At 59.3% G+C, this 21,885-nt stretch overlaps 2 protein-coding genes across 6 annotated transcripts; one reads left to right on the top strand and one right to left on the bottom strand.

Annotated features, from left to right (window-relative positions):
* Positions 1 to 338: 338 nt before the first annotated feature.
* Positions 339 to 3,101, bottom strand: PGP (phosphoglycolate phosphatase). The gene is made up of 2 exons (XM_003269168.4): positions 2,417 to 3,101; positions 339 to 2,332 (listed from the first exon to the last, which is right to left on the bottom strand). Exons 1-2 carry the CDS (start codon positions 3,054 to 3,056, stop codon positions 2,007 to 2,009), a joined length of 966 nt encoding a protein of 321 aa, XP_003269216.1. The 5' UTR covers positions 3,057 to 3,101; the 3' UTR covers positions 339 to 2,006.
* Positions 3,102 to 9,532: 6,431 nt separating this feature from the next.
* E4F1 (E4F transcription factor 1) lies at positions 9,533 to 21,678 on the top strand. Of its 5 annotated transcripts, none has more exons than XM_030798811.1 (14): positions 9,533 to 9,834; positions 14,227 to 14,458; positions 15,501 to 15,606; positions 18,088 to 18,281; positions 18,373 to 18,493; positions 18,681 to 18,833; positions 18,936 to 19,108; positions 19,363 to 19,572; positions 19,808 to 19,916; positions 20,097 to 20,314; positions 20,509 to 20,707; positions 20,795 to 20,937; positions 21,017 to 21,079; positions 21,152 to 21,678. In XM_030798811.1, the coding sequence occupies exons 1-14, from the start codon at positions 9,638 to 9,640 to the stop codon at positions 21,506 to 21,508; spliced, it is 2,475 nt and encodes an 824-aa protein (XP_030654671.1). In that variant the 5' UTR covers positions 9,533 to 9,637; the 3' UTR covers positions 21,509 to 21,678. The 5 variants fall into 5 exon arrangements, with proteins under 5 accessions (XP_030654671.1, XP_030654673.1, XP_030654672.1 ...); XM_030798813.1 differs by having other exon boundaries at positions 9,549 to 9,834; positions 14,307 to 14,458; positions 20,795 to 20,885; positions 21,152 to 21,170; XM_030798812.1 differs by having other exon boundaries at positions 9,557 to 9,834; positions 14,307 to 14,458.
* Positions 21,679 to 21,885: the final 207 nt, after the last annotated feature.

Genomic DNA, 21,885 nt, shown 5'->3' with positions numbered 1-21,885 from the left:
CCACCTGCCTCAGCCTTCCAAAGTGTTGGGATTACAGGTGTGAGCCACGGCGCCCGGGCCAGCATTACTTCTGAGCTCTGCTCCCTGCCCTGGGCTCTCTGACACGGCAGCCCACCAGCTTCACTCCGAGGCCCTTTCCTTCCCTGGTTTCCCTTTGTGCCTGGCTTTCCCTCATTCTCCAGAACATCTTCCTCTGAACCAGGCTGGGAGTGGACAGTTGGCATTCCAGCTCTGGAGTTGGAACCCCAGTTACCCATCTACTTTGAGTCCTCCCACCCGTGGTGAGACAGCATCGCCTGGGCCAATGCAAGGCAAGAGCAAGGACACCTGAGCCAGTGTGGGTTTGAGAGTTTAATCTGTGCTCTGGCGCGCACACAGTGCCGCAGCCCCTCATGGGCCAGAGACAGGGTGCACAGGGACTCCCAGCCCCTACCCGGCAAGGGAGGCATCGCCGAGGCTGCATCTGCCATGCGCTCCTGGCGTGACTGCACCCTGCGAACCCAGCGTCAGTGCCACCAGCCTCATGGGCGCAGTCGACCTCATGCTGCTCTGTAGCACCCTTTGAACCCGATATCCCAGGCCTGGGAGGTGCTGAGGGCTCAGGACGCCCCTTATTGCTCTGAAGTCTTTGTGACCAAGTGGAATGCTGTGACTGTGGGGTCAAGAGAGAAGCTGGCAGGTACAGGGAAAGGCGCTGGTAGGGAGCCAGCCAGAAGGTGCAGCGTCCTGGGATGGCCCTGCTGAGTCTGCTGTCAGGCCTGTGAAAGGTCAGCAGAGCCAAGGAGCAGACAGCAGAGGCCGGAGCTCTGCCCAGAACCTTGGTGAGCTGGTGGCCCTGCCAAGTCCTGCTGGCCACTTAAGAGGGAATCCAGGGAAAGGCAGGTGATCTCCTGGGCCACCAGCCTCTAACCCCTACCCCAACCTAGGGAATGGGAGGACAGGAAGAGACTGGATGCTTGGTAAAGGACTTCCTGTTCTTGGGGACAACAACTCTCCTCCCCTCCCGGAGTCCTGGATGACAGACAGGCATTCCTTGGCCAGCACATGCTTCAGCCGCGCTGCCGGCTGCAGGGCACAGAGGCTCCTTCAGTGCGATTTTCCTTACGACACAGAGCACAGCTATTAACACACTTAAGATTCAAATCCATTGCCTGACACAGTTGTTCAAAGTTAAAAACTGTTTGGTAGCAGCACTGCTGAGCTCCCTGCACTGCAGCCCGGAGTTCAGCGAAGGCGTCCACGCCATCGCGGCTGCTCTGTCCAAATCACCTGGGTTTAAATGCACACTTGAGACAGCATAGTAGTTTAGCTGGGCTGCGTTTACAGAACTGGGCAGCAGCCCTGGGTATCTGAAACGGAACAGACACTCAGTTGTGACATCAGAGTGGTTTTCAAGGAAGTAGGGGAGCTAGGAGAGTGGTGAGGGCAGCACTTTGCACCCAAGGGCAGGGAGATGTCACCTGGGAGCAGCTGCCTCCTCCACTCCCACCCTGCTGGGAGGCACAGGGACACAGAAGGCTCCGCCGGACTTTCAGTCATACTGATGGGGCTCTGGTCCACGCAAACCTCTCCCAACAGTCAGAATAATCAGTCCCTCTGCCCAGTGAGGGGCTGGATCCCTGAATGCGTTTTTCCATAAAATACAGGACACACACCCCTAGACCTGCCTCAGTCCCATCGGCAGGCCCCGGTTACCTGCAGGCCCCGGTTACCTGAGTCCCGGACAGGTGCGGAGCCTGCCCCCGCCAGCCCCACCCAAGGCCCAGAACCCAGCCCACAATGCCTCCAAGCCTAAAAGTGCATCTTCCATTACAAGCATCTGTAAACGAAATCGTCCCCCAAACGTGTACTTACAAGGTTAACAATGAATGCCTTTGCTTAACTCCAATTACACTCTTTGAAGCCACAGCCGAGCAGATGCTTAAGCCCCACCTATTAATTTGGGTAACTGGTTTTCAATTTTTTTTTTTTTTTTTTTTATTCTGGAGATTAAGGACACTCAATCTTTAACCTTGAAGGGCAGGCAAAAGGTCGGCTATGCTGTCAACATAGAAGTCAGGGACCATTTTTTTCTTAGACACGCAGTCACTTTCCTGATTATTCTTCACATCCCCTAGAGTGGAGACTCCGGTGAGGGTCAGGATGGTCTTCAGGCCACAGGTGACGCCTAGGAGGATGTCTGTGTCCAGGCGGTCTCCCACCATGACGGTGCGCTCGGGGTTGATGCCGTATTCCTGGGACACGCAGTCGAAGATGAAGCGGCTGGGCTTCCCGATGATGTCGGCCTGGCGCTGGGCGGCCATTTCCACGGCTCGGACCAGACACCCAGTACCTGCGGGGCACAGAGGACCGGGTCAAAGGGCGGGGAGGGGGCCCGCCGCCCGCCCCCCAGCCTCCCGCCCCAGGGCGCACGGACCCGCGATGAAGCGGCCGTTCTCCAGCGGAAGCCGGTTGTCCATGTTGGTGCCCACGAGCAGGCAGCCGGGCTGCTGCAGGTAGCGCAGGGCCTTGGTGAGCTTCATGTAGCTGAAGTGCGGGTCAAAGCCCACCACCACCGCGCGCACGTCGGGCTCCAGCGGCGCGTGCAGCCAGTCGCCGGGACCCTCGCCCTGCAGTGGCTCAGGCCCCACGCCCACGCTGGCGACGCCCACGGCCTCCAGCTCTGCGGCCAGGGCTGGGCTGCCCAGCACGTAGGCCTTGGGCGCGGGGGCGCCGGCCAGGCGCTGGCGCAGGTAGAGCGCGGTGCAGTAGGCCGTGCCGAAGACCTCCAGGCTGGCGCCGGGCCCCGCGGGGCCGCCAAAGCCCAGGCGCCGCAGCTTCTCGGCGTAGGCAGCGCGGGTCTTGCTGCTGTTGTTGGTGATGAAGCCCAGGCGCTTGCCGCGGGCTCGCAGCGCCCGCAGGGCCTCGGGCGCGCCAGGCACGGCCGTCTCCCCGCGCCACAGCACGCCGTCGCAGTCGAACAGCAGCGTGTCCACGTCGGCCAGCAGCGCCTGTGCCCGCTCGGCGCTCAGCCGCACGCAGCGGGCGTCGTCGCCACCGGCCTCCAACGCCGCCATCGCCGCCCGCCGGCCGCCGCCGCCCGCCGGCCGCTCCTCGCAGCCGCCCGCCGCGGCGCCCTCCCCGCCCCCGGCGCGCTCATTGGCCCCGCGCCTCGCGCCCGCCGCCTATTGGCCTGCACCTTCGCCAATCCGCCCCCGCCTCCCGCGGGCTGCGGGAGCTCAGCGCCAATCGGCGAGGCCCGGCGCCGGGAAGCGGGCGATCATTGGCTACCGGCCTCGGGAAGCCCCGGTGATTGGCTGGCAGGGCGCCAACCGGCATTCGGAGTGAAGCGCTCGCTGCGGAAATGCGGCAGAGGGGAGAGCAGCGCAGGCGCAAGGCCGCTGCTCTCGGGCTGCCGCGGGGCCGCTCACCCATTGGAAGCGAGTGGTCAGCCTAGGTGACGAGGCCCTTTACGGAGTGACCCGGGCCAGGCCAGCTGCCCATTGGCCGGTCTCTCCCGCGGGCACGGGCGGGGCTCCCGCAGGAGCGCCGCGGGAGGGGGCTGGGGCCGCCGGGCCCTTGCCTCTGTGCCGTGGACGCGCTCGGGACACGGTGCCACCACGTGAGTCGCTTACCGGCCAATCCTGCGAGCCAGCCCGGGGCTCCTTCCCCGGCAGGCCTGGGTTTTCGCCTCAGTCCTTTGCAAAAAACGCGTTCCCGGTGCCTCGGAGGTAACACGAACCAGCCATTACCAGGCTGTGGGGTTAGGGTCTAAGGACACTGTCTAGAACCTGGTACTCCGTGATTGCTCGCCATCATCGTCATCAATTATTAGGTATTTAATTGAGGCAAAACATTACAGTAAAGGGCATGAAAACCGTGCAGCTCGATGGAAGTTTTACATTTATTATTATTATTTTATTTACTTATTTACTTTTTGAGACGGAGTCTCGCTCTGTCGCCCAGGCTGGAGTGCAGTGGCGCGATCTCGGCTCACTGCCAGCTCCGCCTCCCGGGTTCAGGCCATTCTGCTGCCTCAGCCTCCCTAGTAGCTGGGACTACAGGCGCATGGCGCCACGCCCAGCTAATTTTTTGTATTTTTAGTAGAGACGGGGTTTCACCGTGTTAGCCAGGATGGTCTCGATCTCCTGACCTCGTGATCCGCCCGCTTCGGCCTCCCAAAGTGTTTGGATTACAGGCGTGAGCCACCGCGCCCGGCCTTTTTTTTTTTAATTATTATTTTTTGAGACGGAGTCTCTTGCTCTGTTGCCCAGGCTGGAGTGCAGTGGCGCGATCTCGACTCCCTGCAAGCTCTGCCTCCCGGGTTCACGCCATTCTCCTGCCTCAGCCTCCCGAGTAGTTGGGACTACAGGCGCCCGCCACCGTGCCGGCTAATTTTTTTGTATTTTTTAGTAAAAATGCGGTTTCACCGTGTTAACCAGGATGGTCTTGATCTCTTGACCTCGTGATCCGCCCACCTTGGCATCCCAAAGTGCTGGGATTACAGGCGTGAGCCGCGGCGCCCGGCCAGAAGTTTTACATTTTTACATGTATATATATATTTTGCGACAGGGTCTTGCTCTGTCTCCCAGGCTGGAGTGGAGTGGCGGGATCACAGCTCACTGTAGCCTTATCACAGCTCACTGTATCCTTGACCTCCTAGGCTCATGTGATGCTTCTACCTAAGCCTCCAAAGTAGTTGGGACCAGAGGTGTGTGCCACTATGCCTAATTTTTTTTTTTAATTTAAATTTTTTGTAGAGACGGAGTCTCACTATGTTGGCCAGGCTGGTCTCCAACTCCTGGCCTCCAGTGATCCTCCTGTCTTGGCCTCCCAAAAGACTGGGATTACAGGCGTGAGCCACCGCACCCAGCAAATTTTTTTACATATGTATATGCTTGTGTAAACATAACCCAGACCAAAGTACAAAGTATTTCCAACACCCCAGGAAGTTCCCTCTTGTTCCTATCGAGTCAATAGCAGATAGCACATTGCTGACTACTTTTCTGACTCCTATCACCATAGAGTCACAACCAAACCTCTGGACTGCTTTATACCTGGGATTATACGGTATGTGCTTCTGGCTCTTGCTTCTGTGGTTTAACATAATGTTTGTGTAATTCATCCTTCTGGCTGGGTGCTGTGGCTCACGCCTATAATCCCAGCCCTTTCGGAGGCCGAGGCTGGCAGATCACCTGAGGTCAGAAGTTGGAGACCAGCCTGGCCAATATGGTGAAACCCTGTCTCTACCAAAAGTACAAAAATTAGCCGTATGTGATGGCACATGCCTGTAATCTTAGCTACTTGAGAGGCTGAGGCAGGAGAATCACTTGAACCTGGGAGTCGGAGGCTGCAGTGAGCCGAGATTGCACCACTGCACTCCAGCCTGAGCAACAGAGCAAGACTCCGTATCAAAAAAAAAAAAAAAAAAAAGATGACTTTGATCTTGAGCAAAACTGGATTTGACAAAAATCACACTCTGCTTTTACCACAGAGCAACTGTTAGTGGATTTGAGACAACGGCTGGAATGGGAACTGTTGATGATGCCTAGCCACGGGCCATCTTCTCCCACACTCGCCCGGCTGCCTTGGCTTACTGGGCACTCTGTGAGCATCTAGGCCGTGGCACCACTCCTTACCTGCATTACCTCCTTAGAGTCACAGGACAGGCCTGAGAGGCAGGGATTATTCATATCTCCATTTATAGATGGCCAAACTGAGCCACGGAGAGTCGCCGGCTGGACAAGGTTGAGTTGGGATTAAACTCAGTCGACCCCAAAGCTGAGCTCTGCCCCATCTGGTCGGCTTAACGTCCTCAGAATGTGCCTGTATGTCTGCAGGTAGGAGGGGAGGCATGATCTCTTGTGGGGAAGGTCCTGGCAGAGGCTAAGAGGAAACTGCACTTTATAGGAGAGGACTGACTTTGGGAACAGGGTGACGTGGCCCTGCATCTGGGGGTAGAGGACCCCTTTGGGTGCCCCGCACACAGGAGGCATTCAGTCTCTATCTGTGAGGGGATGGCCCCAGTGTATCCCCAAGTAAGATTCTTGTACTGCAAGCCGACCTGGGGATGGCTTTCAGTGGCACAAGAACAGACACTATAACCTTAACAGACTTGCATCAATTTACATTGCAATAGAAAATATAAGTAGCTCGCTGGGCGCGGTGGCTCATGCCTGTAATCCCAGCACTTTGAGAGGCCGAGGCGGGTGGATAACCTGAGGTCAGGAGTTTGAGACCAGCCTTACTAACATGGAGAAACCCCATCTCTACTAAAAATATAAAATTAGCCGGGTGCGGTGGCACATGCTTGGGAGGCTGAGGCAGAATTGCTTGAACCCAGGAGGCAGAGGTTGCAGTGAGCGAAGGTTGCACCACTGCACTCCAGCCTGGGCAACAGAGTGAGACTCCGTCTCAAAAAAAAAAAAAAAAAAAAAAAAGGATTTTGTAGTTCCTGTTTGGGTCTGGCCATGGAATGTCCACAGGCATTATTCTGTTGAGCCAGGCTGAGGCCTGCATGGGAAAGAAGGCTGTCTGGAGAAAGGGAGGCTCTAGTCTTGCTGCCTGTGCCTGGCCTCTCTGCCTTCCAGGGGCCTGTCCACTCCCGTGCCTGCCAGTGGCCTGGGCTCCGGGCAAAACAGGGCCTGAGGTCACCTGATCAGGATGCCCTTTTCTTTTTGAGACAGGGTCTCACTTTGTTACCCAGGCTGGTGGGCAGTGGTGCCATCTCAGCTCACTGCAACTTCTGCCCCCCGGGTTCAAGCAATTCTCCTGCCTCAGCCTCCCTAGTAGCTGGGATTATAGGTGTGTGCTACCACACCTGGCTAACTTTTGTATTTTTTTTTTGTTTGTTTTGAGACCAAGTCTCGCTCTGTCGCCCAAGCTGGAGTGCGGTGGCAAGATCTCGGCTCACTGCCTCCGGGTTGAAGTGATTCTCCTGTCGTGCCCTCCCGAGTAGCTGGGACTACAGGCGCGTGCCAACCACAACCGGCTGATTTTTTTTAATTTTTATTTTTAGTAGAGACAGGGTTTCACCATGTTAGCCAGGATGGTCTCGATCCCCTGACCTCGTGATCCACCCAGCTCGACCTCCCAAAGTGCTGGGATTACAGGTGTGAGCCACCGCGCCCGGCGCTAATAGTAAATTTTATGTGTACTTACCACAATTTTTTTTTTTTTTTTTTTTTTTTGAGACAGAGTCTCGCTCTGTCGCCCAGGCTGGAGTGCAGTGGCGCAATCTCGGCTCACTGCAAGCTCCGCCTCCCGGGTTCACGCCATTCTCCTGCCTCAGCCTCTCCGAGTAGCTGGGACTACAGGTGCCCGCCACCATGCCCGGCTAATTTTTTTGTATTTTTAGTAGAGACGGGGTTTCACCGTGGTCTCGATTTCCTGACCTCGTGATCCGCCCGCCTCGGCCTCCCAAAGTGCTGGGATTACAAGCGTGAGCCACTGCGCCCAGCCCACAATTTTTTTTTGAGATGGAATCTTGCTCTGTTGCCCAGGCCGGAGTACAGTGGCATGATCTTGGCTCACTGAAACCTCTGCCTCCTGGGTTCAAACGATTCTCCTGCCTCAGCCTGCTGAGTAGCTAGGATGACATGCGTGCACCACCACACCCAGATAATTTTTGTATTTTTAATAGAGATGTAATTTTACCATGTTGGCCTGGCTGGTCTTGAACTCCTGACCTCGTGATCCACCCACCTCAGCCTCCCAAAGTGCTGGGATTACAGTAGTGAGCCACTGCACCTGGCCCACAATTTTTTAAAAGTATGTAAGTGGACTGAGGAGGGCAGATCGCTTCAACTCAGGAGTTCTATAGCAGCCTAGGCAACATGGCAAAAACTCATCTCTACAAAATATACAAAAATTAGCTAGTGATGGGCACCTGTTCTCCCAGCTACTTGGGTGGCTGAGGTAGAGGCTGCAGTGAGCTGAGATCGTGGCACTGCACTCCAGCCTGGGCGACAGAGCAAGGTGCTGTCTCAAAAAAAACAAAATCTGGCCAGCCTCCGTGGCTCACGCCTGTAATCCTAGCCCTTTGGGAGGCCAACGGGGTCGGATCACCTGAGGTCAGGAGTTCAAAACCAGCCTGGCCAACATGGTGAAACTCCGTCTCTCCTAAAAATATAAAAAAATTAGCCGGGTGTGGTGGCAGTTGCCTGTAGTTCCAGCTACTCAGGAGGCTGAGGCAGGAGAATCGCTTGAACCTGGGAGGTGGAGGTTGCAGTGAACCAAGATTGTGCCATTGCACTCTAGCCTAGGTGACAGAGCGAGACTCCATCTCAAAAAACAAAAACAGGCCGGGTGCGGTGGCTCATGCTTGTAATCCCAGCACTTTGGGAGGCCGAGGTGGGCAGATCATGAGGTCAAGAGCTCGAGACCATCTAGGCCAACATGGTGAAACCCTGTCTCTACTAAAAATACAAAAATTAGCTGGGCATAGTGGTGCACTCTTGTAGTCCCAGCTACTCGGGAGGCTGAGGCAGGAGAATCATCTGAACCCAGGAGGTGGAGGTTGCAGTGAGATTGCGCCATTGCACTCCAGCCTAGGTGACAGAGTGAGACTCTGCCCTTTAAGGCCACACCGCTAACAAACACCCAAAACAAACAAACAAACAAACAAAAACCAAAAACAACCCCCATCTCCAAAATCCAAAATTCAACGTGGCCGGGAGTCGTGGCTCACGCCTGTCATCCTAGCACTTTGGGAGGCCGAAATGGGAAAATGGTTTGAGGCTAGGAGTTTGAGACCAGCCTAGTCAAAACAGCAAGACCCCGTCTCTATGTAAAATATATAATATAAATAAATTTTAAAAAATTTAAAAAGTGGCCGGGCACGGTGGCTCACGCCTGTAATCCCAGCACTTTGGGAGGCTGAGGCGGGTGGATCACGAGGTCAGGAGATTGAGACCATCCTGGCTAACACGGTGAAACCCCGTCTCTACTAAAAATACAAAAAATTAGGTGGGCATGGTGGCGGGCGCCTGTAGTCCCAGCTACTTGGGAGGCTGAGGCAGGAGAATGGCGTGAACCCGGGAGGCGGAGCTTGCAATGAGCCGAGATCGCGCCACTGCACTCCAGCCTGGGCGATAGAACGAGACTCCGTCTCAAAAAAAAAAAAAAAAAAATTTAAAAAGTATACAAAATAATAAAACAGCTTCGCAAAGCTACCCATGAGCCATCCCCGACCCGTGTTCTTCTCCTGGGTAATCATCTTGGGAGGCTCTAACACCCGAGGCGGTCAGTGGACAGCAGGCACCACACCCCTGGTTGGAGCTGTGGCGGCTTCCCAGCAGCAGCCGCGGGCGGGGCGACCTGTCCTTAGGTACGGAAGCGCTGGGGCGCGGCTGCCTAGCACCCGCCAGTCCGCTCGCCCCTGGCGTTCTCTGGCTCTCAAATCCGAGTGCAGCCTCGAACACACGTCCTTCTGCCGCCCCGCCCCCTGTCTGTCAATCTGCTCCACCGTAACCACGCCCTCCCCACAGTCCCGCCCCATCTTCGCTCTCAGCGCGCCCGGCCCCGCCTCTGCCCTTTAAGGCCACACCGCTATCCAGACCCGGCTCCCCGCCTGTCTGTTAGTCCGCTCCGGTTCCGCCCCGTCCTCCTCTTGCCGTTCCCTCACGCCGGCCTCGGCGCGGCCCGTTGTTATGACGACATGGTCGTAAATCCGCCATCTTCCTGCGGCGCGTTGCGACATGGAGGGCGCGATGGCAGTGCGGGTGACGGCCGCTCATACGGCAGAAGCCCCGGCCGAAGCCGGGCGGGAAGCGGGCAACGGTGCGGTTGCGGCGGTGGCGGCGGCCTTGGCCCCCAGCGGCTTCCTCGGCCTCCCGGCACCCTTCAGCGAGGAAGGTAACCGGGCCGACCCGGAGGGTGCGGCCGGGGTGCGGGCAGTTCATCCCCGGCTGGCAGAGGCCCGGATGGCCCGAGCTGCGGGCTCCACCGACCCTCCCAGACCCAGACACCTCGCGGATCTCGCGGGGCCCTCACAGCCCTCCACGAAACCCCCAGGTTTGCTGCGACCCTCACGGGCCTCTCCTGCGGGGCGCCTGTCACCCCCCTCGCTCCGGTGTGCGTCCACAAGTGCTCGCGGGTTGCTGAGCCCCCGGGCGCCCGGTGTAGACATTCGCAGACGCAGGCGTCCCGGCCCCTCTCTGCCTCCGATGCCTGAGCCTGGCCTTCCCCTCCTCTGGGCCCCTTCCCCCTGCACCTGATGGGAGTCTACGGCCCTGTTGGTGGTTCCAAGAGGGTGGGGCCTCGGTTTCTCCAGGATCTGGGCTCTGGGCCTGTCCGTAGGGAGGCAGCAGAGCCTAGTGCAAGAGGACTGGTGCACCGCAGCCAGCCTGTGGCCCCGTCCAGTCCCACACTTGCCGCTTTCTAGCTCTTTGATCCTGGGCAGGTGACCCTACCTCTGTGAACCTCTATTTCCCCTACAGAAAGGGGCGGCAGCTTCTTCCAGTAATGTAACAAGCCCTTATCCTGCGTTAGGTTTTTTCATTCTCAAAGCAATCCTGACAGGTGGATGTTATTGTTATTCTCATTTTGGGGATGAGGAAAATCGAAGGTTGGAGACGTGAAAGTGACCGGGTGGGCCGAGCGCAGTGGCTCACGCCTGTAATCCCAGGACTTTGGGAGGCTGAGGCGGGCGGATCACGAGGTCAGGAAAACCATCCTGGCCAACACGGTGAAACCTGTCTCTACTAAAAATACAGAAAAAACAAAATTAGCCGGCCGGGGTGGCGGGCGCCTGTAGTCGGGAGGCTGAGGCGGGAGAATGGCGTGAACCCGGGAGGTGGAGCTTGCAGTGAGCCGAGATCGCGCCACTGCACTCCAGCCTGGGCGACAGAGCGGGACTCCGTCTCAAAAAAAAAAAAAAAAAAAAAAAAAAGAAAGTGACCAGAGTCACCCAGGTAGTAAGTAGCAAGGGTTGGACTGGATCTGAGCACTGTGAAGGCCTTCACCTCGGCCCCTTTAACTTCTGGGCTCTGCTGCCTCATAGAAACATCATGAGAATTAAAATAAAGATTGTGGCCGGGCGCGGTGGCCCACGCCTGTAATCCCAGCACTTTGGGAGGCCAAGGTGGGTGGATCACCTGAGGTCAGGAGTTCAAGACCAGCCTGGCCAACATGGTAAAACTCCGTCTCTACTAAAAATACAAAAATTAGCCAGGCGTGGTGGTGCGCGTCTGTAATCCCAGCTACTTGGGAAACTGAGGTAGGAGAATTGCTTGAGCCCAGGAGACAGAGGTCGCAGTGAGCTGAGATCGCGCCACTGCTCTCCAGCCTGGGTGACACAGCAAGACTCTGTCTCAAAAAAAAAAAGGTTGCATGTCATATGCTGAGAGCAGTGTTGGGGATGCACTAGGGGCTCATTCCTGGGGGCACTGAGAGCTTTTGGAGATGGAGCGTGGGTCTGTACCCTTTGAGCTTGTCCAATGAGGCTGCAGATGGCTGGGCACTATGGCTCATACCTGTAACCCCAACACTTTGGGAGGCTGAGGTGAGAGGATCACTTGAGCCCAAGGAAATCCAGACCAGCCTGGGCAACATAGTAAGACCCCGTCTCTGTTTTCTTTTTTTTTTTTTGAGACGGCGTTTGTCTCTTGTTGCCTAGGCTGGAGTGCAATGGCGTGATCTTGGTTCACCGCAACGTCTGCCTCCCAGGTTCAAGCTATTCTCCTGCCTCAGCCTCCTGAGTAGCTGGGATTACAGGTACACGGCATCACACCTGGCTAATTTTGCATTTTTAGTAGAGATGGGATTTCTCCATGTTGGCCAGGTTGGTCTTGAACTCCCGACCTCAGGTGATCTGCCTGCCTCAGCCTCCCAAAGTGCTGGGAATACAGGCGTGTGCCACCGTGCCTGGCTCCTCCCAGTCTCTGTTTAGAAAAAAAAAAAAAAAAAAAAAAAAGGCCAGGTGTGGTGGCTCACACCTGTAATCCCAGCACTTTGGGAGGCCGAGATGGGCGGATCCTGAGGTCAGGAGATCGAGACCACCCTGGCTAACACGGTGAAACCCCATCTTACTAAAAATACAAAAAATTAGCTGGCCGTGGTGGCAGGTGCCTGTAGTCACAGCTACTCAGGAGGCTGAGGCAGGAGAATGGTGTGTATGAGGGAGAAAGAGCTTGCAGTGAGCCGAGATAACCCCACTACACTCCAGCCTGGGCAACAGAGTGAGACTCCGCCTCAAAAAAAAAAAAAAAAAAAAAAGATGCAGGTTGGGTCAGACAGGAAGGGAGGTGGTTAATGATTGGGTCGAGGGTGGTCTTGTCTTTGTTCCCATAGGATTCATAGTTTCTGCCTTTTTTCCTTGCCCCTTCTCGTTCCAGCTTGGAGAAGGGCAGTGCCCTCATGGCGAGGGGTCCCTTTAGAGGTTGCCACGCCCTGCTGGGCCTGCTTGTGGCCTTGTCTGGTGTGAAATGGGCTGGGTGTGTCCCCTTCTGGGGTAGGGGGTTCTTCAGTGGCAATGCCCTGGAGCCGAGTGAGACACAGGAGTGGGGTGGGAAGGGGAAGAGGGTGGTGGGCACCTCAGAGCTTGGTTTGTGACTGGGAGCCATCAGGAGAGGACGACTCTCTGTTGGGTGGCCCCCTGCAGGCGAGTCATAGCTGTGGTTTGGCCCTTTCTCTGCCCTCGAATTCAACAGTAAACATTTGCCCAGCTCCTTCGGGCGTCAGGCCTGGGTTTGATCTTGATGAGAGACTGAACATGAATGGTCAGAGCTGGCAGGCTTTCATGGAAGCAGAAGAAACAGCTTCTGTCCCTTTGTGTAAATAGGCACTGTCCCTGATACTCAGCCGTTGGGTGACCTTGATCTTCAGGTCATTTTCCTAGGATGGGAATAGTTCTCTCCATTTCCACAGAGTGCTGGCAGGATTTGGTGACGTCCCCAGTGAGGTGCTTGGCACACAGTGAGGGGGTGGTCTCTTCTGCAGGACCAGGGTCTGCCACAGTGATGGTGACTGGCTCAACCTTGGGAACCAGTAAAGTCCCAAGTCAGTGAGCAGAGTGGTTGTGGGTCAGCTCCCTGCATTTGCCTCTCAGCCAGAGCCAGTGGGCATCAGCCTCCTGGGCCCCAGCCCATTTTACAGACGAGGAGATGGCCACTCACATGCTCCAGGGCACGCTCAAACTCCCACAGTTTTTGTTTGTTTGTTTTGTTTTTGTTTCTTGTAAGGCAGGGTCTTGCCCTGTTGCCCTGGCTGAAGTGCAGTGGTGTGATCATGGCTTACTGCAGCCTCCACCCCTGGGCTCAAGCAATCCTCCTGAATAGCTGGGACTACAGGTGCATGCCACCACACTTCCACGCTTGGCTAAATGTTTGTTTTTTGGTTTTGTTTTTTGAGATGGAGTCTTGCTCATTTGCCCCGGCTGGAGTGCAATGGGGAGATCTCGGCTCACTGCAACCTTCGCCTCCCTGGTTCACGCCATTCTCCTGCCTCAGCCTCTGGAGTAGCTGGGACTACAGGCGCCTGCCACCGCGCCTGGCTAATTTTTTTGTATTTTTAGTAGAGATGGGGTTTCGCCATGTTAGCCAGGATGGTCTTGATCTCCTGACCTCGTGATCCGCCCACCTCAGCCTCCCAAAGTGCTGGGATTACAGGCATGAGCCACCGCCCTAATTTTGTATTTTTAGTAGAGATGGGGTTTCACCATGTTGGTCAGGCTGGTCTCGAACTCCTGACCTCAGGTGATACACCTGTCTCGGCCTCCCAAAGTGTTGGGATTACAGGTGTGAGCCACCACGCCAGGCCTAAATGTTTAACAATGTTTTAAAAACTTTTTTTTTTTTTTTGGTAGAGATGGGTCTTGCTATGTTGACCAGGCTCGTCTTGAACTCCTGGGCTCAAGCTATCCTCCCACCTTGGCCCCTTAAAGTGCTGAGATTACAAGTGTGAGCCACCATGCCCGGCCCCAACAGTCTTAAATCCTGGTCCTTTACTGTCCCCAAACTAGCATGGAGGAATCCCTCTGCCTCCCAGCCCGTTCTGGGCCTCTTGCCTGTCAATCGCTGAGGTGGGGGTTTTGGGCATGGCAGCCTTAGCAGATCCCTGCAGCCTAAGCCTGCTGTCAGGGCCACCCTCTGCTGGGTGCTGACCTCCTGAGGGTAGGTCTGGCCCCTGCAGACCTGCAGAGGATGGGGGCTGTGCCCTGGGATGACCTTGTTTTGGGCCCGAGTGTGTTCTCAGCAGCCTGGGGAAGTAGCTCTGCTTCTGATGGCCTCCTGGGGGAATCTGTTCTAGGGCTGGAGGAAAAGCCAGATGGGGCCCTGGCTGCCCAGCCTCCGCCTTCCCAGGCCCTGCTGACAGCAGGCTCGTTGCAGATGAGGACGATGTGCACAGATGCGGCCGCTGCCAGGCGGAGTTCACCGCCTTGGAGGATTTTGTTCAGCACAAGATTCAGAAGGCCTGCCAGCGGGCCCCTCAGGAGGCCCTGCCTGCCACCCCTGCCACCACAGCGTTGCTGGGCCAGGAGGTGAGCCCCCACCCACTCCCCCATCCCCTCCCGGGTTCACCTGACAGGCGGGGGAGGTGGCCGCGCTCCAGGATGGACCTGTGCAGCCGGTTCCGGGGGCCACGTGGGCGGGCAGAGGGCAGGCACCTGACTTCGGTGCAGGAGGGTCTGGGTGTGTGAGCCTGTGGTGCCCCGGGGCGTCCTGGAGGGCCTGCGGTGGCTCGGCCTTCTTGGTAGCCTCTGGCCGAAGCCCGCGCTGTTGGGGGCCGGGATCTCTCCTTTCTTGGAGCTTGAGGGTCTCCTTTGGCTCTGGGGTGCCATGGCAGCTTCCGTCTCTTTGGCTTATCTTCTGTCCTGTGCACACAGTCCCTGGGGACTTCACAAGTGAAGTGTAGCCCTGGGGGTCCCGCCATCTCATCATCAAATGGCCACCTTTGCTGAGCCCCACGCCCAGCTTGGGCTGGACACACAGGCCTGTGAACCCCGCACACGCCGCAGTGGGCGCTTGTCGTCTGCATTGCAGTCAGGAGAGCAGGCTCAGAGAGTGGTCAGTGGTCTCCGGTCACCAGCGGGGCGTGGCCCAGAGGATGCTGGACCCTGGTCACCCCACTCTGAGCCTGTGCTCTTTACCTGCTCCTCCCAGAGGTGCCCCCTCCTCCAGGAAGGCCTCTGGCTCACACCTCCAGGGCCCTCTCCTCACACCGCTCTGCCGGATATGGCGGGCTGGGACTGTGCCGTTGTTCCTGCAGGCTGGCCCAGCTTCCTGCCAGAGTTGCTGGTCCCTCCCTGCAGGTGACCTGTGCTCCAGGTCCAGCCCACGTGGCCAGAGGTGTGAGAGTGACGGCACTGACCCTGGCCCTGGGTGAAGGGGTTGGACTGGGACCGGTGGTCCTGTTGGGGAAGAGGAGAGCCCCCACCCCAGCCGTCCCAAGGACATGGACCCAGGCCTGAGCACCACAGGTCACACCTCCACAGCTTTACACTGGCAGAGCCCAGGCCTCTTCTCTGAGAACTAACTCTGGAGCATACAGACAAGTCCCCTGTTTTCTGACCCCTTTGGCAGGTGGTACCGGCAGCACCAGGCCCAGAGGAGCCCATCACTGTGGCCCACATCGTGGTAGAGGCGGCCTCCCTGGCAGCAGACATCAGCCATGCATCTGACCTCGTTGGTAAGCCGACTTCCATGGATCGCTGGCCTGATAGACCTTCGTGGTTGGGGCCGGAGGATGGGGCCTCTGCTGCCTGTATGCTCGCCTCTCCCGAGACCAGGGCCTGGTTGGGAGGGGCTGCGGCCTCGTGGGAGCCTTTCTGCGGGCACAGCCTGCCAGAGGAGGAAGCGTTGGGCACTGGGCCTTCCTCAGGTGTCCACAGTGGCCGGGGGCACACCCAGGCACCAAGGAGTCTTTGGGCTGTGCTCTCTCCCTTCAGCTTTCCCGGGTGGTCTCTGCCGTGTCCCTCCCAGAATCTTCCCCACTCCCCTGCCACCCCCTGGTTCCTGCTCCCTGCCCATAGCCAGCAACATCCACCGGGCACCCACCAGAATGGCCCCCTCGCCCAGCAGCGGCTCTGGAGGGTGGGTGCAGGGTGGATGGGACTCTCCCGCCTCTCTAGCTGGGCTGGGACTTGCTGCTGGCCGTGGCCTGCCCTCCCCAGTGCTCCCTCTGGTGTGGGGGTGGTGATTGCTACACGGGTCCTCATGCGGCTTTTATGAGCGTGCAATGCCAGGCCTCTTTGATGGCTACTTTTTAAGTGAAGATGTCTCTCTCCCTGATGTGCTGTGGGAGGGGCTGTTGCGAGGTCTGGATGGGGAAGCTCTCATCGGCGACAGATGCTTGTGCATGGGGGACATTCAGAGGCAGCCAGGGCCTGGGCAGGTTGAGGGAGCCAGGGGCTGCTGGGGTTGGGGGTGTGGCAGGGGCGAGTGGCTAGGTGTGCAGAGCTGTCTGGGGACCTGATGCTGTGGGAGGTGGGGTGGGGCATGGCTGCTGCCTGGGGAGCCTGCTGGACCGGGGCCGAGGCAGGCGGGGAGTAGGCAGCTGGACAGGAAGTAGGTTTGGGCACCAGGCGGAACCTGGCCTTGGGCAGCCCTGGGGACTGGCTGCAGCAGGAAGAGGGGGTGGAGGAGCCGTGGCAGAGGCCAGCCCGGGGCCTGGGAAGGGCGCCTGTGAGCAGGCCGCTCTCCAGCAGGCAGCCAGGGCACCTGTCTCACCTCTGTGCTGCCTTTTCCTGGCATTCCTGCAACCAAGACACTCATCAGTGCCACTCAGAGCTCGGAATGTTCATGTGGGAGGTGGGGCAGGCTCTGGCCTTGACCTGGCGTTTGGTTTCTGGGATGGTGGTGTCATCTGGCAGCATGAACTCCTTAGGTTCTGGCGGGGTCTCTGCGCGGGGTGTCTGGCCAGCCAGGCCCCTTTCCACCCACCTAAACTCTAGCAGCCCCAGCCCTAGGGTCGGCACCCCTCCCTGTGCTTCAGCAGCCCCTCTCGGCACCCCTGCCACTCTGGCACCCCTGGGATTTTCCCCTTTGCGGGCATCCTGGGTACCCTGAGCGTCCCCTTGGTCAGTCAGCAGGCCCGGTGGGCTTAGTCCAGGGCTGCTAGCTCTCCTGTTGGCCTCCAGTGGAGATGGCACAGGATCCTGCCTGCTGGTGGCCAAGGGCTGGGGCGTGCCACGTCCTGTCTTTGCTGGTGCAGGGGTGCGGTCAGCTGTGTGGGCAATTGGAACCCACCTCCAGGCCCTCCTGCCTCTTCGCGGAAAAAATTCGCGTCTCCTCTGGCCTTGCAGCGGCCATGTTCCCCCAGGTCCTCTCCATCAGAGGCCTCTGTCCTTTGGAAGATCACTCCTGGGGCATTGAGCGTGTAAGGGCTCGGGCAGGAGAGGCTCTTAATTGTTTCTGAGTCACCGCGCTTTTGTTGTGTTTCAAGAGAACAGCTTGTCAAAACAAGACGCCAGCCGGACTGAGGTGGTTTCTAAGCAATAGCTTCACAGCTGTTTCCCACTTGTCATCTTTATGAGCAGAAAACGTGAACTGTGTTTACAACCTAGCTTTGCACATTGTCAGATTTTTCCCAGCATCCTCCAGAAGTGCAAAAGCCCGGCTTCCTCGCCTCAGGCTGTCCCGGGTGTCTGGAGAGCGTTCACTCTCCCAGGCCAAGCCTGCCTTGGGACGGGGCTCTGGCCAGGCCTGCCTGCCCCGCTGCAGTGGCCCAGCCCATCTCCTCCAATGGAAGAGTGGCCCCGGATGCACATCCTCCCTATCTTGGTGGGAGCAGTGGCAGGAGCAGTGGCAGCGAGCAGGACAAGCGGCTGTCTCTTCATCCAGGGACCGTGTCACCAGGATTCGCATGTCCTCCTGGCTTTGGGGATGGGGCATCTGTGCTCCATGGTGGGTCTCCCTGTGGACACATTTGGTGGCCCTGGAGCATCTCTGGGTAGCCTGACAGAGTCGGGAGGTGTCTCTCCACCTCTCACTCCGACCTGGAGAGGTGAATGGGACCTTGGCTGCTGCTCGGCCTGTGTGTTGAGGGCTCAGTGCAGGTTGGGTCCAGGGTGTGGCTCAGAGCAGCAGGTCCCCTCCTCTGGAGCCGGCAGTCTCTGGGGTCTCTCGGCAGGGGCAGGTCCTGTGGCTCAGGCCCAGATGCTTCTCCTAGGTGGTGGGCACATCAAAGAGGTCATCGTGGCTGCTGAGGCGGAGCCGGGGGACAGGGAGATGGCCGAGGCCCCGGGCAGCCCCCACCAGCAGGGGCTGGGGCTTGCAGGGGAGGGCGAGCAGGCCCAGGTGAAGCTACTGGTGAACAAGGATGGCCGCTATGTGTGTGCGCTGTGCCACAAGACCTTCAAGACGGTGAGCCAGCGTGCGGGGAGCCAGTGTGTGGGTGGCAGGCCCTCTCCTGTTCCCCCAGGAGGGCCCTGAGCTGCCATGCCCTCCCCCACAGGGCAGCATCCTCAAGGCCCACATGGTCACTCACAGCAGCCGCAAGGACCACGAGTGCAAGCTCTGTGGGGCCTCCTTCCGCACCAAGGGCTCACTCATCCGGCACCACCGGCGGCACACGGGTGAGCTGGCCGCACCTCGGGCTGGAGCCCGGTAGCACCCCGATGGCTGGCCCTGGGGTGCCCCAGCCTCGCATTCCCTAGCTTTGGGGGATGAGGCAGGGGCCCCTGCCTGCCTTCGCCTTGTCACCTTGTCACCTTGTCGCCAGCCTGCTGGGGCTGCCCGGGGCTGACTAGGTTCTCTCTGCAGACGAGCGCCCCTACAAGTGCTCCAAGTGTGGGAAGAGCTTCCGGGAGTCGGGCGCGCTGACCCGGCACCTCAAGTCTCTCACCCCCTGCACAGAGAAGATCCGCTTCAGTGTGAGCAAGGACGTGGTTGTCAGCAAAGAGGACGCACCTGCAGGTCAGCATGGTGCGGGCAGCTGCCTGGTCCTGGGGGCTGGCCGTGGACGCAGCTGCCACTGGGATGTGTGAGGGAGCTTCACTCCCTCACTCTACCTTGAAGGGTCTGGAGCTGGAGCTGCCGGCTTGGGGACAGTCACATCATCGGTGACAGGCGAACCCATAGAGACTTCACCCGTGATTCACCTGGTGACAGATGCCAAGGGCACCGTCATCCACGAAGTCCACGTCCAGATGCAGGAGCTGCCCCTGGGCATGAAAGCCCTGGCCCCGGAGGTGGGGGCGATGGGGGGCCCTGGAGGGCTGCTCTGTCTTCTGCCTGCTCGGTGCCAGTCTTTGTTCGGGGCACTGGCTCCAGGGGTCTGGGCCAGGCAGGCGAGGGCTGGGCTTCCCGCAGGGAGAGCAGGGCCAGTGGGAGCGCCACGGGGGTCTGAGGGTTTGCACAAGGCTCCTGGCATGGGTCTACCCCATGGGGTGGGCGCTGGATGCCAGGCTGCCTGGCCAGCCTCCTCTCTCTGCCTCCCCTGCAGCCCCCCGTCTCCCAGGAGCTCCCCTGCTCCAGTGAGGGCAGCCGTGAGAACCTGCTGCACCAGGCCATGCAGAACTCCGGCATCGTCCTTGAGCGCGCCGCTGGGGAGGAGGGTGCCCTGGAGCCAGTCCCTGCTGCCGGGTCCAGTCCCCAGCCCCTGGCAGAGGCAGCCCCGCAGCTGCCGGTACTGGAAATGCAGCCGCTGGAGACAGTAGGTGCCGGCACCACCTGCGGGCTCCTCCCAGGGCTGGATCCCAGGGGCTGTCCCCACGCTGGCCTTCGCACTCCCTGAAGTGGCTTTTTGCAGTGACTTTGTCCATTGATCTGTTTACTGCCTTCCCTGGGGCCACAAGGGAGCCTGCTGGGGTGGGGCCCACGGTTGTGTTCTTGGCACTGCCAGGGCACAGCCTGCCCCGGGTGCTGGAGACCTTCCTGTGGTTCCCCAGCAGGTGGCCAGCGAGGCCTCAGCGGTGCCCAGGACCCACCCATGTCCTCAGTGCAGTGAGACCTTCCCGACAGCAGCCACCCTGGAGGCCCACAAGAGGGGCCACACCGGTAGGTGATGGGTGGGTGTGTGGCCCATGGCAGTGGATGGGCTATAGGTGGCCGGGGTGCCTCTGGGTGTGCAGGGTGGGTCCATAGACAGCAGGGAGCCAGGGGATCTGTGGGCAGGTGGCAGGCGGCTTGGCGGGCCCACGGGTGATGGGCCTGGCCTGATGCTGTGTGTGGCTGCAGGGCCGAGGCCGTTCGCCTGCGCTCAGTGTGGCAAGGCCTTCCCCAAGGCCTACCTGCTCAAGAAGCACCAGGAGGTGCACGTGCGTGAGCGCCGCTTCCGCTGTGGCGACTGCGGGAAGCTCTACAAGACCATCGCCCATGTGCGCGGCCACCGGCGCGTCCACTCAGACGAGCGGCCCTACCCTTGTCCCGAGTGTGGCAAGCGCTACAAGACTAAGGTGGGCCTCTGGCCCCAGGACCCTGGCGCCTGATCCCCCCATCCTGCTCCCTGGCCGTGGCCCAGGTGCACCCCCTTCCCTGCCTCCACCGTGCTCAGTCTTGACCCAGCCCCTCCCTTGGGCCAGAAGCGGGAGGGGAGAGCTGTAGTCTGTTATGGCCAAGGCCAGGCTGGCACTGACAGGTGTCTCCACAGAACGCACAGCAGGTGCACTTCAGGACACACCTGGAGGAGAAGCCGCACGTGTGCCAGTTCTGCAGCCGTGGCTTCCGAGAGAAGGGCTCACTGGTGCGGCACGTGCGACACCACACAGGCGAGAAGCCATTCAAGTGCTACAAGTGCGGCCGTGGCTTCGCTGAGCACGGCACGCTGAACCGGCACCTGCGCACCAAAGGTCTGGGCCGGTGGAGGCGGGAGGGGGAGGGGAGGGGAAGGGAGGGGGCTGGGGCTCGCCAAGCCCTGACTGAGTCCCCACCCACAGGGGGCTGCCTGCTAGAGGTGGAGGAGTTGCTGGTGTCTGAGGAGAGCCCCGCGGCAGCCACCACCGTCCTCTCGGAGGACCCACACACAGTGTTGGTGGAGTTCTCGTCTGTGGTAGCTGACACCCAGGAGTATATCATCGAGGTGGGTGTGGGACCCAGGGGCCGTGTTGGGACCCAGGGGCAGCCAAGGCTGACCTCTGACCTTCTGCCCGTCTGCCCAGGCCACTGCAGATGATGCAGAGACCAGTGAGGCCACGGAGATCATCGAGGGCACCCAGACGGAGGTGAGGGGTGGGGCAGGCGGGGGCGGGGAGGCTCCCCGGCACAGCCGCTCTCGCTGAGCCGTGGCCCCGCAGGTGGACAGCCACATCATGAAGGTGGTGCAGCAGATCGTGCACCAGGCTAGCGCCGGCCACCAGATCATCGTGCAGAATGTCACCATGGACGAGGAGACGGCGCTGGGCCCAGAGGCGGCTGCGGCCGACACCATCACCATCGCCACCCCCGAGAGCCTGACAGAGCAGGTGGCCATGACGCTGGCCTCGGCCATCAGCGAGGGTACTGTGCTTGCTGCCCGGGCGGGGACAAGTGGCACTGAACAGGCCACTGTGACCATGGTGTCGTCAGAGGACATCGAGATCCTGGAGCATGCAGGCGAGCTGGTCATCGCCTCGCCGGAGGGCCAGCTGGAGGTGCAGACGGTCATCGTCTAGCATGAGGTCTGCGGGGTCCTGGCCGGGCAGGGACAGGGCAGAGGACTCTGAGTGCCCCGCCCATGCCTGCCTGGCCTGGTAGAGAAGATGGCACAGAATGGAGGTGCCCCGAGACGGACAGTGTACATAAGAGTTTCTTGTTGCTTTACAATAAAACATGAGAACCTGCAGCTTGTGATGTTGCGGCAGTGGCAGCTTCCACGGCTGGTGCCACCACCTTTGCCCAGGCCCTCGCAGCAGCACCTGCCTCCCAGGCCACTCATAGACTCACGTGCCTGGCTGCCCCACCCAGGGGCTCCCGCCAGCCCTGGCGGCGCCTTGGTGGCGCGTGGGTGTCATTGGCATGTTGACCAACAGCCTCCTGCCCTGCCCAGCTG

This window comes from Nomascus leucogenys, chromosome 18, assembly GCF_006542625.1.
Source record: "Nomascus leucogenys isolate Asia chromosome 18, Asia_NLE_v1, whole genome shotgun sequence".
In the NCBI taxonomy this organism is placed as follows: domain Eukaryota; kingdom Metazoa; phylum Chordata; class Mammalia; order Primates; family Hylobatidae; genus Nomascus; species Nomascus leucogenys.
This window is presented reverse-complemented; position numbering and strand designations above follow the sequence as displayed.